General features: G+C 34.9%; 1 protein-coding gene across 2 annotated transcripts in view; it reads right to left on the bottom strand.

Annotated features, from left to right (window-relative positions):
- Window positions 1-2,742: 2,742 nt before the first annotated feature.
- The window catches only part of LOC107654490 (WD repeat domain phosphoinositide-interacting protein 1-like), a 12,566-nt gene continuing 2,425 nt past the window's right edge, over window positions 2,743-12,883 (bottom strand). The window contains exons 2-13 of one of the 2 annotated variants that reach the window (XM_016441568.1): window positions 12,348-12,430; window positions 10,759-10,928; window positions 10,497-10,593; window positions 10,286-10,383; window positions 10,035-10,127; window positions 8,815-8,885; window positions 8,549-8,656; window positions 8,262-8,426; window positions 8,057-8,164; window positions 5,723-5,853; window positions 5,545-5,645; window positions 2,743-2,860 (exon numbers count right to left, since the gene is read on the bottom strand). In XM_016441568.1, the coding sequence (XP_016297054.1) occupies window positions 2,816-2,860; window positions 5,545-5,645; window positions 5,723-5,853; window positions 8,057-8,164; window positions 8,262-8,426; window positions 8,549-8,656; window positions 8,815-8,885; window positions 10,035-10,127; window positions 10,286-10,383; window positions 10,497-10,593; window positions 10,759-10,928; window positions 12,348-12,430 (1,270 nt within the window). In that variant the 3' untranslated portion in view covers window positions 2,743-2,815. The remainder of the gene's footprint in view (window positions 2,861-5,544; window positions 5,646-5,722; window positions 5,854-8,056; window positions 8,165-8,261; window positions 8,427-8,548; window positions 8,657-8,814; window positions 8,886-10,034; window positions 10,128-10,285; window positions 10,384-10,496; window positions 10,594-10,758; window positions 10,929-12,347; window positions 12,431-12,883) is intronic. The other variant, XM_016441569.1, reaches the window with a different exon arrangement.

Raw genomic sequence — 12,883 nt, 5'->3', positions numbered from 1 at the left:
ATCAACCAATCAGAGCGTTTTCCGTCTTTTTTTATTTCTCTCCAAACTGGCTCTGTTTGTGTGTCCGTGAGTCGTGCGCTGAGATAAGGAAACATGTGTATGGTGTTTTTCCTGGAGTCGTGAGCGCTATTTCTTCGGTGATGCATATGTGGACTTTCTGCGCAGGGGCGCCCTCTAGTATCCAGTGTGAATGAAACCGACATTACATGTCTTCATAGCATTAAATAATGGCCAGTCTATAAAAAAAGAATACTTCTCTCAAAATAAATGTAAGGTAGACATGTGATAATCCATGTTTTTCTACAGTGTACAACAATGTACTGGAGTTTGTTTGTGCATTTAAAACATTTAAAATCGCTAAAAAGAACTCTGTTGTGCCAAACCATCAGAACCAAACTGAAAGCTAAACTGAGGTGCTAAAAAGAACTCTGTTGTGCCAAACCATCAGAACCAAACTGAAAGCTGCGTTTAAAAAACTGAGGTATTTATTGAACCCTGCGCTAACTGTATTGTTGCATTCCTACTGTTTACTCTAAAATACTGTATAACAGGAATATCACAAACTGAGTGCAGACTCCCGAGTACTAACCTATGAAAAATATTTAACATGAAGTCTAGCATTTTGCACATTGTGCAATTACGATTTTGACATTAGCCATCAAGGAGCTTCAAGTAATGTAGGAATAGGCTATATGACCCCCGGTATCACCCCATATCACCCCCCTGTTTAAGTGTTATGATTATCATTTCAGTAACTTCCAGAAGATGTATCACAGGCATTTGTGTCTATGCCAAAACCACTATAATATGTTTCTTAATTGAAATGAAACATGACAGCATATTTAAGGGGCCGTATTATTGTCGGCTAATTATATTTTACATACTGCTTTGCTGCATATGTTGTTGAGTATGAAGCTGCATTGTTGACTTTGAATAGAGTGATTTATTTCTCATTTCTGTGAGAGAAGCATGGATTATTTCAGACTGTGTATAAAATGCATTTAAACTAATGAATGCAAATCTTATTGGATATCATTAGTAGCTGTAATATCCTTTGACAATAATTAGCATATACAGCAAGGGCAGAGAATAATACATGAAATCTCCTGTGGAAATGACCTCAGAAGTCAAACACAAAGCTCTGTGGGATCAACAAAGTTGTTTTGACTGGATAATGCCCAAAGCTCAACATGTTCTTTTGCCTTTCAAAACAAACAATGATCAGTGTAGCACAGCTGACTCTTCACAGCACTACAGTGCTCATGTTCACATGAAAAAAAATTAATTTCTAAAGTTATCTTGTTCACGTTCTGTCATCAGGGGAATAATCCGGTCTTAATTATCTCATATTTGTACAAGCCACATATCCTATATAATTTTATAGTATGCTATTGACCATATATATATATACACACACACACACATATATATATATTTGGATACTGTAAAATAGAGGATTCTACATGGCAGACTCACACTGCATAGACTTCATGTGTATTGATATGAAAGATGACCATGTAAAATGTGGGTAATGAAGACAAAACATTATTAAATTAAAATCAACTATTAGATAGATTATCTAATGTGACCTATGGCACAAATCTGACCTAAATGACAGAAATGTTCATGGTGTCCTTAGTCTTTCTCCAATTTCATTAGATTTCAATAGTGTTGATTACTCTGATTTGTCTGACAACTCAAGACAAAACAAGCTGATAAAGTTACGAATAACATGCGAATTGAATTATAATATATCATAAGATATAATTATAAAACATTTTGACTATTCTCTTTTGCTCACCAAAGCGTACAGTAATATAATAAAATAGTATTGCATTTCATATTATTACAATTTTAAACAACTATGTAGTAGTACATTTCTATGTAATTTATTCCTGTGATGACAAAGCTGAATTTACAGCATCATTACTCCAGTCTTCAGTATCACATGATCCTTCAGAAATAATTTTATTTATGCTGATTTGCTGCACGAGAAACATTTCTCATTTTTAAAATATTGTGCTGCTTATTTTTTTTTTTTTTTGTGGAAACAGTGATATGTTTTTCAGGATACTTTGATGAATAGAAAGTCCAAAAACAGCATTTACTTGAAATAGAAATCTTTTTTTGGAACATTATTAATGACAGTCTTCACTGTCATTTTTGATCAAATTAAAGCATCCTTGCTGAATACAAGTGGTAAAAAAAAAAAAAACCTTTGATTGAAAGTGTCTATTCTAATCCGATGAAGAAAAGACTACAGGTGTTTTGCATAATTTCATTCCTAATAGATTTCCTACATAATTCATTTATTTTTTTTATCTTTTGGTCTTGAGAAATCCAGCAAAATACTTTGCACTCTTACAAGTAATATCATAGGCACATACATACAAAACATCCCGTTGTATTAGTATTCAGGATGGTAACATGTAAACATATTAAGTATCAATACAGCAAAACACATATATAAAAAAGTAATTCCTCTTCTCTTATGATTCAATATGATGGAGTTATAAATTAAAAGAATAAAATGCTACAGTATTACGACTGAATTAATACAATGTGTTACGTAACTAGAACAATATGTGGTTATATTTCAGTCATGCACCTCATTTATAACACACCCTTCAGGGGTCTGAGTGACAACGACCCAAATCCCTGATCAACTAAATTTAAGATATTAGCAGTTCAACCGTTCCTTTAATAATTTAGCACCCTGAAGTTAGTTTTCATTTTTATTTGTTTGTCCTTGCTCATTCACTGAGGATCCTCCTGTCACAGTTGCAGCCTCCACCTGTTCTCTACCCTCTCACGGTCATCTCCCCTTGCCTCGCCCAGATCCGTCACGGCACCAATTTATCTACCGGAAACCAGAACAGAGCTTTATTGTTCCCTCAGCCATGGGTGTGTTATAGACAGATACAGATCTCAACAGGAGCTAGCTGAGAACATGTCCGACACATATCAGTTAGCCATAATTACATTTTAATACACCACAATGACACTTGGAAGGTATATAAACGCAATAGCAATGGCATCTGAGTATGTTAGTCCAAACTGACATCCTATAAATGATAAAATCCTTCTGACATCAGAGTCCCGAGCTCCTCCATTTAAAGGAATAGCTGTTCACCCAAAAATGAAAAGTTGCTGAGAGTTTACTCACCCTCAGGCCATCCAAGATGTAGATGAGTTTGTTTCTTCATCAGAACAGATTTTGAGATACTTAGCTTTACATCACTTAATCACCAATGGATCCTCTGCAGTGAATGGGTGCCGTCACAATGAGAGTCCAAACAGCTGATAAAAGCATCACAATAATGACTCCAGTCCTTCAATTAATGTCTTATGAAGTGAACACCTGCGTGTTTGTAATAAACTAATCCATCAAGATGTTTTTAACTTTAAACTGCTACAGAGTCCTCTGGTCGTAATATTGTGAATATTATTGTGCACTGTTTTGTAACATTCTCCAATGAAAAAGTCGTTTCATCTGAATCAGGAGAGAAATATGCACAGATCAACAAGTGAAAACAGTCCAAAACAGTTCTAAGCAAATATGTTGGTGGATTTTGATGTGAGAGGACAATAAGAGATGGACTTTTTCACTGGAGGAACCATTATTATGGATTATGGACTATTTTGGCCAGAAGCAACAGTTTAATGTTAAAACCTTAATGATGGATTTGTTTCTTACAAACACGCCGTTTTTTGCGTCATAAGACATTAAGTGATGGACTGGAGTGGTGTGGACTACTTGTGGATTATTGTGGTATTTTTATCACCTGTTTGGACACTTATTCTGACGGCACCCATTCACTGCAGAGAATCTATTGGTGAACTAGTAATATAATGCAAAATTTCTCCAAATCTGTTCAGATGGACAGAGGTTTTCAGCAAATACTATCCCTTTAAGCATCTAAAACTATCTGAAAAACTATCACATCAGCTCTATCAAAACAAGTTAGGCAGTGTTAGTGTTAACAAGGCCTGTTGGACAACAATAAGTGCTCCACCATGTGAAGTTAAGTGAGCACTGCATCAATATAAAGCATCATTTCTAGTTTCTCCTCTTGATCTTGAGACCTTTTGCATTGTAAAATGTTTCTTTCATTGTTAAAATGTGATTCATCCATTAAGATTTGTTCAGATGTAGCATGAGAGATGCAGCATGTTTAAGCTGAAATACTCCTGTATGTTGTGTGTGTGTGTGTGTGTGTGTGTGTGTGTGCATAGACAAAAATGTGTTTGAGATCATGTCATTTAGACTAAAACAGAAAAAGAGCTCTCATAGTTACATAGTTATCTTATGTAGCAATGGTGATGAATGAACCCAGCATTTACTGCATCAAGAAGGCCAAACAGAATGTGAAAGACAAAAAACTTGGATTGGATTTAATGCATTGTTCATTGTCCTGTCTGTGCACAAACAAACAAATGAGTCATCTAACTTGTGCTCATGTCCATGTATATAAGATCAGAAGCATCATTAGACTACAACAGCAACAGCAGGTTTAGTGTCAGAAAATGTATTTCAACATCTAAGATGAATACAGATCATGTGGAACACTTTTTAATGATTTTTCATTGCCGTTAAATATAATCCAATTGGTTACATATACAGATTTTTAATGCTTTTGAAAGAAGTCTCTTATTCTCACCAAGGCTGCATTTATTTATTTATATGTGTAAAACAGTAATATTGTGAAATATTATAACAGTTTAAAATAACTTTTCTATTTGAATACATTTTAAAATGTAATTTATTCCTGTGATAAAAAAGATGAATTTTCAGCATCATTACTCCAGTCTTCAGTGTTCGTCTTCAGTGTCACATGATCCTTCAGAAATCATTCTAATATGCTGATTTGATGCTCAGGAAACATTTCTTATAATTATCTTATTAACAGTTGTGCTGTTTCATATTTTTTTTCAGAATTGATGAATAGTTCAAGAACAGCATTTATTTGACATAAAAAATATTTGTATTTGTAACATTACAAATGTCTTTACTGCCAAAACTTAATGCATCCTTGCTGAATAAAAATATTATCTTAAAAAAAAAAAACATTTTACTTCCCCCAAACTTTTGATAGTAGTGTATGTCATCACATACTAGTTATATGAACTTCTGATTTTTAGTAATAATGATTAAGCTTTAAGTATCCCACTTTGTCTGTATTCACCCAGAACTTACATGAATGTAGCATTATTTCAGTCTAAATACATAATAATACCACTGAAATATATACTTCATTATTTCATACATCAAAGGAGTAATGTTTGGAGTGATATTTGTCTTTTATGTTGTGTAATAGACAACACATTCATCTTCTGATGTGATTAAATGGCAACATTTGGTCCTGGTAAAATGCATTATTATGAACTGCTTTCTGTCATCAGACCTGAACAGGCTGGTGTTGGTTTGGTTAAAGATAATAAATCACACTTCGTTTGAGTGCTTGTGGACAGAGGGACAAGACAAGCCCATACACTGGAATGCACCACCGCCGCTTAGACGTGGAGAGGTTAGCGAATGCTCACGGGAGGAAATTCAGTTTCGTCGTCCAGACACACAGGCCCTGCTGCAAACTCGTGCTCGGGAATCACCTCACCCTTCTTAGCTCCCCCATCCTCTGAATAGCCTGAGACGAACACAGTTGGGCGATCATGAAAAAGAGTTCACATGTAAAACGAAGTGTGTTTGAGTGTGCTGTGGTACCTGTGAGAGTGGCTGTAACGGGTCCAGAGGTGGGGATGGCCACAGTGGCAGCATAGGTCTGGCATGCTTGCGGTGGCTCCGTGAGTTCGCATTTCTCAGGCTCCTCCCAATCCTTATCTGATCCAAACAACCTGGGGGTTAAAGGCGATATTGGTGAGTTTTAGCAAAATAAGGTATGTGCCTATACTACTGAAATAGACATTTATGTTGTGTTCTACATTATCAATTGCACACATTCATACCCCAAAGTAAATTATTAAACTAATGTGCTTTAAAAATAAGTTGCTATCTACCACAAGGAGACCTCTTGTTCATGAATGAGCTGAATGAACTGGGTCATCTCATTCATGACGAGTCAGTGACTGAATGAGAGTGGACATGTCGTTCTCTCATGTGACATCTGAGACAATCTTATTCACAGCAATAACGGAAAAGGGGCAGAAGATACACAAATGTGCAAAAATTACTGATGACCATAAACCAGTTAAATTGCGTAATTACTAGAACTATTATTTAGGCCTGGAGAAAAATGAAGGGAGAAAAATTATAGATTGTATGTGTGTATATACGTGTATATATATGTTTGATGATCTGAAACATTAAAGTGTGACAAACATGCAAAAAAATAAGAAATCAGGAAGGGGGCCAACACTTTTTCACACAACTGTATATATATATATATATATATATATATATAAAATGTAAATATATATACACATTTTACATTTCAAAATTATAGTATTATTTATATACTTCATATTTTGAAAAAGTGTTTATTTTTATATTTTCAGTTTTGATTTTAATTTAGATTAAAGTTTTGATAATTTTTTAGATGATTTTGTCATTTTTATTTTTTAATATTTCTATTTAGCTTTATTTTTATTTCTGATTTAGTTTTAGTACTTTTAATATTTCACCTCTAGTTAGTTGCAAAGGCAACATTTCTTAGTTTCATTTTAGTTTAAGTCATTTTATTTGCTTTTGTCTTTTTTATTAGCTTTTAATTAGTTTTTATATTTCTGTTTAGTGTTAATTTATCTTTAATATAGATTTAGTATGACTAATGTTAATACTTTTAGTTGACAAAGCAAGTTTTGTTTTAGTATTTCATGTTTTTCATCTAATATTTACACTTTATTTAAAGGGATAGTTCACCCAAAAATGAAACTTCTGTCATCATTTACTCACCCTCAAGTTGTTTAAACCCTGTATAAATGTATTTCTTCTGTTGAACACAAAAGAAGATATTTAAAAAGAAATCTCCATTGACTTCCATAGTATTTTGTTCTATACTATGGAAGTCTGTGGGGACCATCAACTCTTTGCTTACCCATAATCTTCAAAATATCTTCTTTTGAGTTCAACAGAAAAAAAGAAACTCAGACAGGTTTGGAATAACTTGAGGGTGAGTAAATAATGAAAGAATTTTCACTTTTGGGTGAACTATCCCATTAAGCTTTATTTTAATTGACAAAATTATTTTTTTAAATAAATTTAGTTTTAGTTAACAATAACAAAACTGGTTGTTTGTGGGGGGAAACACTTAAACATTTGTGCTGGAGCATACAAATTGCTTTGGTCATACTTTTCAATGAATTACTTAAAGGAACACTCCACTATTTTTGAAAATAGGCTCATTTTCCAACTCCCCTAGAGTTAAACAGTTGAGTTTTACCGTTTTCGAATCCATTCAGCCGATCTCCGGGTCTGGCGGTAGCACTTTTAGCTTAGCTTAGCATAGATCATTGAATCTGATTAGACCGTTAGCATCTCGCTCAAAAATGACCAAAGAGTTTCTATATTTTTCCTATTTAAAACTTGACTCTTCTGTAGTTACATTGTGTACTAAGACCGACGGAAAATGAAAAGTTGCGATTTTCTAGGCCGATATGGGTATAATAATGGGATAATACCATGGGTGCAGCAGGCGCAATGATATTACGCAGCGGTCAAGTTTTAAATAGGAAAAATATAGAAACTCTTTGGTCATTTTTGAGCGAGATGCTAACGGTCTAATCAGATTCAATGATCTATGCTAAGCTACAGCTAAAAGTGAAAACGGTAAAACTCAACTGTTTAACTCTAGCGGAGTTGGAAAATGAGCCTATTTTCAAAAATAGTGGCGTGTTCCTTTAAGAGTCTGGTTGACTCACTCTTAACACACAAAAATACAGACACTAGTCGCCACCCACTGGCATACAGAAGTAAAATGCAAAAAAAAAAATACAAATAAGTGAACGAATCAGTGATCAACTCTAAATAATTTTTTGAACAAGATTCAATCTTTGAACTTGTCCAGACTCTTTTTCCAGTTAAAAAAGAGTGATGACTCACCTGTGCTTCTGCACCAGAGTGCATTCACCCCCATCTTGAGGATCAATGTTATAGATGAATAGCTGCCCATCAGAGGAGGCCACAAGCAAACGTGGAAGCTTCTGGATTCTGATTGGTCAGGTGAAACTCTTGAATGAGTTTTTTTTTTCTCAGTAAATACAAGGTTAAACTTTGTAGATTGCTGTGTAATGAGGGCAGGACTCACGTTGCCAGGGTACAGACATTCTTCTGACCCGCCATCTGGAGCCGGACGGTAGCAAAGGCTCGGTCTTGACTCATCATGCCTGACACCTGTGCTGGGAGGTAGCTACTGGCTGCTGTGAACATCTTACCTACATATGCTGACCAAGAGGGAGTGTCCTCCTCCCCACTGCGAGAGAGACACAAACACAAACACTGACAAAGTTAAGATTTGTCAGTAAATGCAGACGTTCTGACTCATTCGTTCAGTTGTTTATTAAACGAAGTGAGAGCAAAGAGCATTTTCAGTACCTTGGGCTGTGCTGTTCAAGCTTGAAAATGTGCACCGTCTCTGTATTGCTTGAAGCACAGAGGAACTGAGCATCCGGGCTGAAGGAAAGGGAGCTGATGTTGACATACCTTTGGTGACACAGACACACAAAAGGTCAAAAATGTGAAGAAAAAAAGACTCAAACATACCACAGTTCACACAAATGCCTCCAACTCTCATTTTCTCCTTCTGTATGATCAAAGTACCTTCATGGGTCACTGTGAGCTTTGAATCATCATCACCTTACCTTTTCATCCCGCGTCGGAACTCAAACAAGCGCAGTCCCTCTGGAATGGAGAAGACTCGAATCACTGTGCCCTAAAAAAGCAGAAAAGAAACATCAGTGTTGCATTTCACCAAAAAAATATATTATTGTATTAAAATTATATTTTGCCTAAAGAATACTGAAGCCTGTTTTAGGCAATAATCAGAGCCGGACAGTAACTAAGTACATTTACTTGAGTCGTACAACAATAAAACAGTGCATTGACATAAAAAAGGAAATTTACTTTTGGTACTTAAGTACTTTTAAAAGCAAGTACTTCTGTACTTTTACTTAAGTAAAAATCTGTCTTTACAACTTTTACTTGTAATGGAGTAATATTTGACCAGCATTATCTGGACTTTCACTCAAGTAATGGAGTTGAGTACTTTATCCGCCTCTGGCAATAATTCAGCACTTTTGCCACAAATTCCCAGCCTTGTTATATGTCTGGATATGTTCATTTGATTTCATATTTTAATTCACCCTTTTTTTTAATTTTTAGAAAAATTCTGATTTATGAGGTAGCTTCATTTTAAAAGTGTGATTTCTAGACCTGGATAAGACATGTATATTAATAAAATCCTACAACTCCATGGGCATGTTTATATATTTTATGAATATTATTTTTTTATTATTATTATTATTCTAAGCTTTAAAATATTTTATTGGGTAGAAATTTTGAGTAAAAAATATTTTTAAAAATCCTTAACCTTAATTCTTATCCAATAAATCAAGAACAACTGGAGAGGTCATGGCCCTTTAAAAAATGTTTGTGGACATTGAGGGGCCTTGGAGTCAAAAAGGTTGAGAGCCACTGTTCTAGAGCATTTTTACTATAGTACGTTTTAAGAAAGTAAAATAAACAATTATTATAATTATAAAAAATATTATAATAAAATCATTTTCTTTGTATTTAAATCAGCATAAAAGTCCTATAACAAATACTACCATTAAAAAAACTGCAATTTACGTACTATTTATTTTTTGCATAACAGTATGAAAATTGTATTTTTTTAAAAAAAATTTTTGCATTATGGTAATAGCAGTTTGGGATGTGCTTAAAATAATCTGAATAAAAAAAAACAAAACAAAGCCACAGTTTCTTTCCTTTGGATTTAGGGTGAAACATGACCCAGACATGTTCTTGACCAGTTTTGTGAGGGTCACTTGGCTGTGCTTCTATATAAACAGTGGCTCTTTACCCTTTCAGAAGCACTGGCCAGTTTGGTGCCGGAAGCACTGAAGGTGATGGCGGCCAGTGGACTGTCATGAGCTGGAATCACAGTCACAGTGCTCTGAGTAGAAGAAGAGACACAAACACACAACAAAGAAAAAGATTCATATGATGCATCAGGACTAAAGATTAGGCATTTGTCTCATGTATAGCAACTAACTGAACCAAAAGGAACTGCCAAAATGAGCAGCAAAACTGGTTCTCGGACAATATTTTTACCAGATTGTTTGCATCATAGACAATAATTTCTCCGATGGTGTCACTTCCTGGATATGCCAGGAAAGAGTTGGAATGGTTGATGGAGAGAGCACAGAGACCTACAGAAACACATGGGTGGCCACACATAAACACAGCGTACAGATTAATATTTTAATATTTAAATCAATTTATAAAATATAAATTATAATTCTAGATTTTTCCGTTTTCTTACCTGATGGGTTGGATGGTGTGTTAAGAAGGGTCTTCAGGAGTTTCATGTCTTTTATATTGTGGATATAAATGGATTCCTCCAGACAGACAACCAGTCTCTGCCATGAAAAACACACAAAAACAAACGAAACCTTCGCTAACAAACCAAACATGCTCATTTCCACATTTTGAAGCTAAACTATTAAAGAGCAGAGACAAACATTCATCTCATCCAGGAGCTGTATAATTGATAATTGGCAGGTGTTTTGCTGTGTTGTGTTTACCTGTCTGTTTAGACGCACTGCAAGAATGTTGCTCGAGTAGCTGTAGTTGCAGATCTCTGTGCCCTTTTTGAAGTGGTAGACATTCATGCGACGTGGCATGGACTCACTCACCACCACAACCAGGCTGCTGGAGAAAAGCCTTTCCACGATATACACGTCTGGAGTTTCTGCTGAAGGGGAGCAGAGAAAAGGACAACATACAGTAAACAAGCCACATACAAACACATGTAGCTGATGTACAAGCACTTTGTGGTCATTTTAAAAGTCAAGCCTAGTCAACTTGATTTATATAGTGCTTTCCACAATACAGATCGCTTCAAAGCAGCTTCACAGTAAGTAACAGGAAAATAATGCAAATACTAATAAACGTATGCAAACGTCTTTTAATATGAGACTAATTCTGCTGTAAAGCAGCTCTAACAAGACAATAGTCTCATTATTTAGCTCGAATCAGTTTAGTGTTGATTCAGTTCAGTTAAGTGAATGTGTAAAGTTCATAAATTATAAAACAATTAATTTGACTATATGTAATTCTGGCAAAGTCAATAGTGTCAATCTTCAGCTCAAGACTGTTTCATTTTAATTCAATTCAGTTTAATAACAGTGTCAGTGTTGCAAAATCCATCCATTATAAAACTAATCTGATTCGGCTGTAAAGATAACACTGTCATTATCCAGCTCAATTCAGTTCAAGTTTTGTTCTCATCTGATAGTGTCAGTGCAGTCAAATCCATAATGTTGCTGATGTGTCTTTTAAAGCCCAAGTAAGCAAGTCAAAAGTGACCGTGGAAAGGAATCCAAACTCCATCAGATGACAGAAATGGAGATAAAAGCAACATTTAAAGAGGTAGCAAAATTCTGTCGTTATCTGTCATGCAAATTATCATTGTGTACATTTAAAACTGAAGTCATTATGTACCTTTAATAATGAGTGTAAATATTATTTTTGAAGAAATAGAAACATAGGTTGTCGAGGTTGAGGCTGTGGTCATTTTTTTATTTTTTATTCTAACTTCAAAATGTTATTATTATTTTTTTAATTCAGACTCTTTATTTACCATTACCATATTTTAACCCTATGACTTTCCAAGCATACCTTTTATTTTGCATACATTAGCAAAACTCAGCTTTTTACCAGACAGAAATCTTTGAATGACTTTGTTGTGGACTGCAGATACAATCTCAAACACATAAGGATGTTGCCACCAGGTAAAATGAATCAGCAGGCTATTTTGACTCCATTAAAACAGACAGGACAACTTTATGACCTCTAGGGCGAGTTTATCACAACACAGTTACTGACAGCACAACCACAGATCACATACATGTTTTGAGAGACAGCTCTTTATATAAAATGACTCCAAAGTCAAATTTCTTTTCATTTCTTTCTCAACACAATACAAAGGAAATGAGATGGCATTTTCAGTTTATCTGGTAAGTGACTTGTAAGAAAGTGGCTACACCCTATGATGATGACTATATTATATGGCACGTGTTGGTTCCACCTATTGCATGGTAGTTTGGTAGACAACCATACATGCCCATTATATCATATTTATACTAAAAAAAAGAATGGGAGAATGTCTCACTGCTCTCATGAATGCAGTCCAGTTTGTCCACTGAGGTCACAGAGAACAGCCTGTATCCAGTTTTTGTGCCCACAGCCAAAGACCTGCAAAAACAATAAGATCTGATATTGTATCAACTCTGTTAAATACGTGCATCCACAGTTCCGTATCTAGTTCACTTGTGCATATACAGCTTAAAATATATGGTTACACTTTACTTGAAGGGGTGTGCATAAGACTGACGTGACACCTTCATAATCATGACATGACACCTACATAATCATGACATGACACATGTCATGAATATGAAGGTTTTTTATGCATGTTTATGGCAACTGTCATTAAGTGTCATTCGCTCAGTTATGTAATTTTTAATGCAAATATGACATTATTTGACCTAACCCTACCCCTAGTCTTACCCCTAACCATAGCCCATAACAAAGACATCTCAAACAATGTCATCTTTGCATTAAAAATTACATAACTGAGCGAATGACACTTAATGACAGTTGTCATAAACATGCATAAAACCTCCTTCATATTCATGACGTGTCATG

Source organism: Sinocyclocheilus anshuiensis, unplaced genomic scaffold (assembly GCF_001515605.1).
Source record: "Sinocyclocheilus anshuiensis isolate Anshui unplaced genomic scaffold, SAMN03320099.WGS_v1.1 scaffold419, whole genome shotgun sequence".
NCBI classification, from domain to species: Eukaryota; Metazoa; Chordata; class Actinopteri; order Cypriniformes; family Cyprinidae; genus Sinocyclocheilus; species Sinocyclocheilus anshuiensis.
This window is presented reverse-complemented; position numbering and strand designations above follow the sequence as displayed.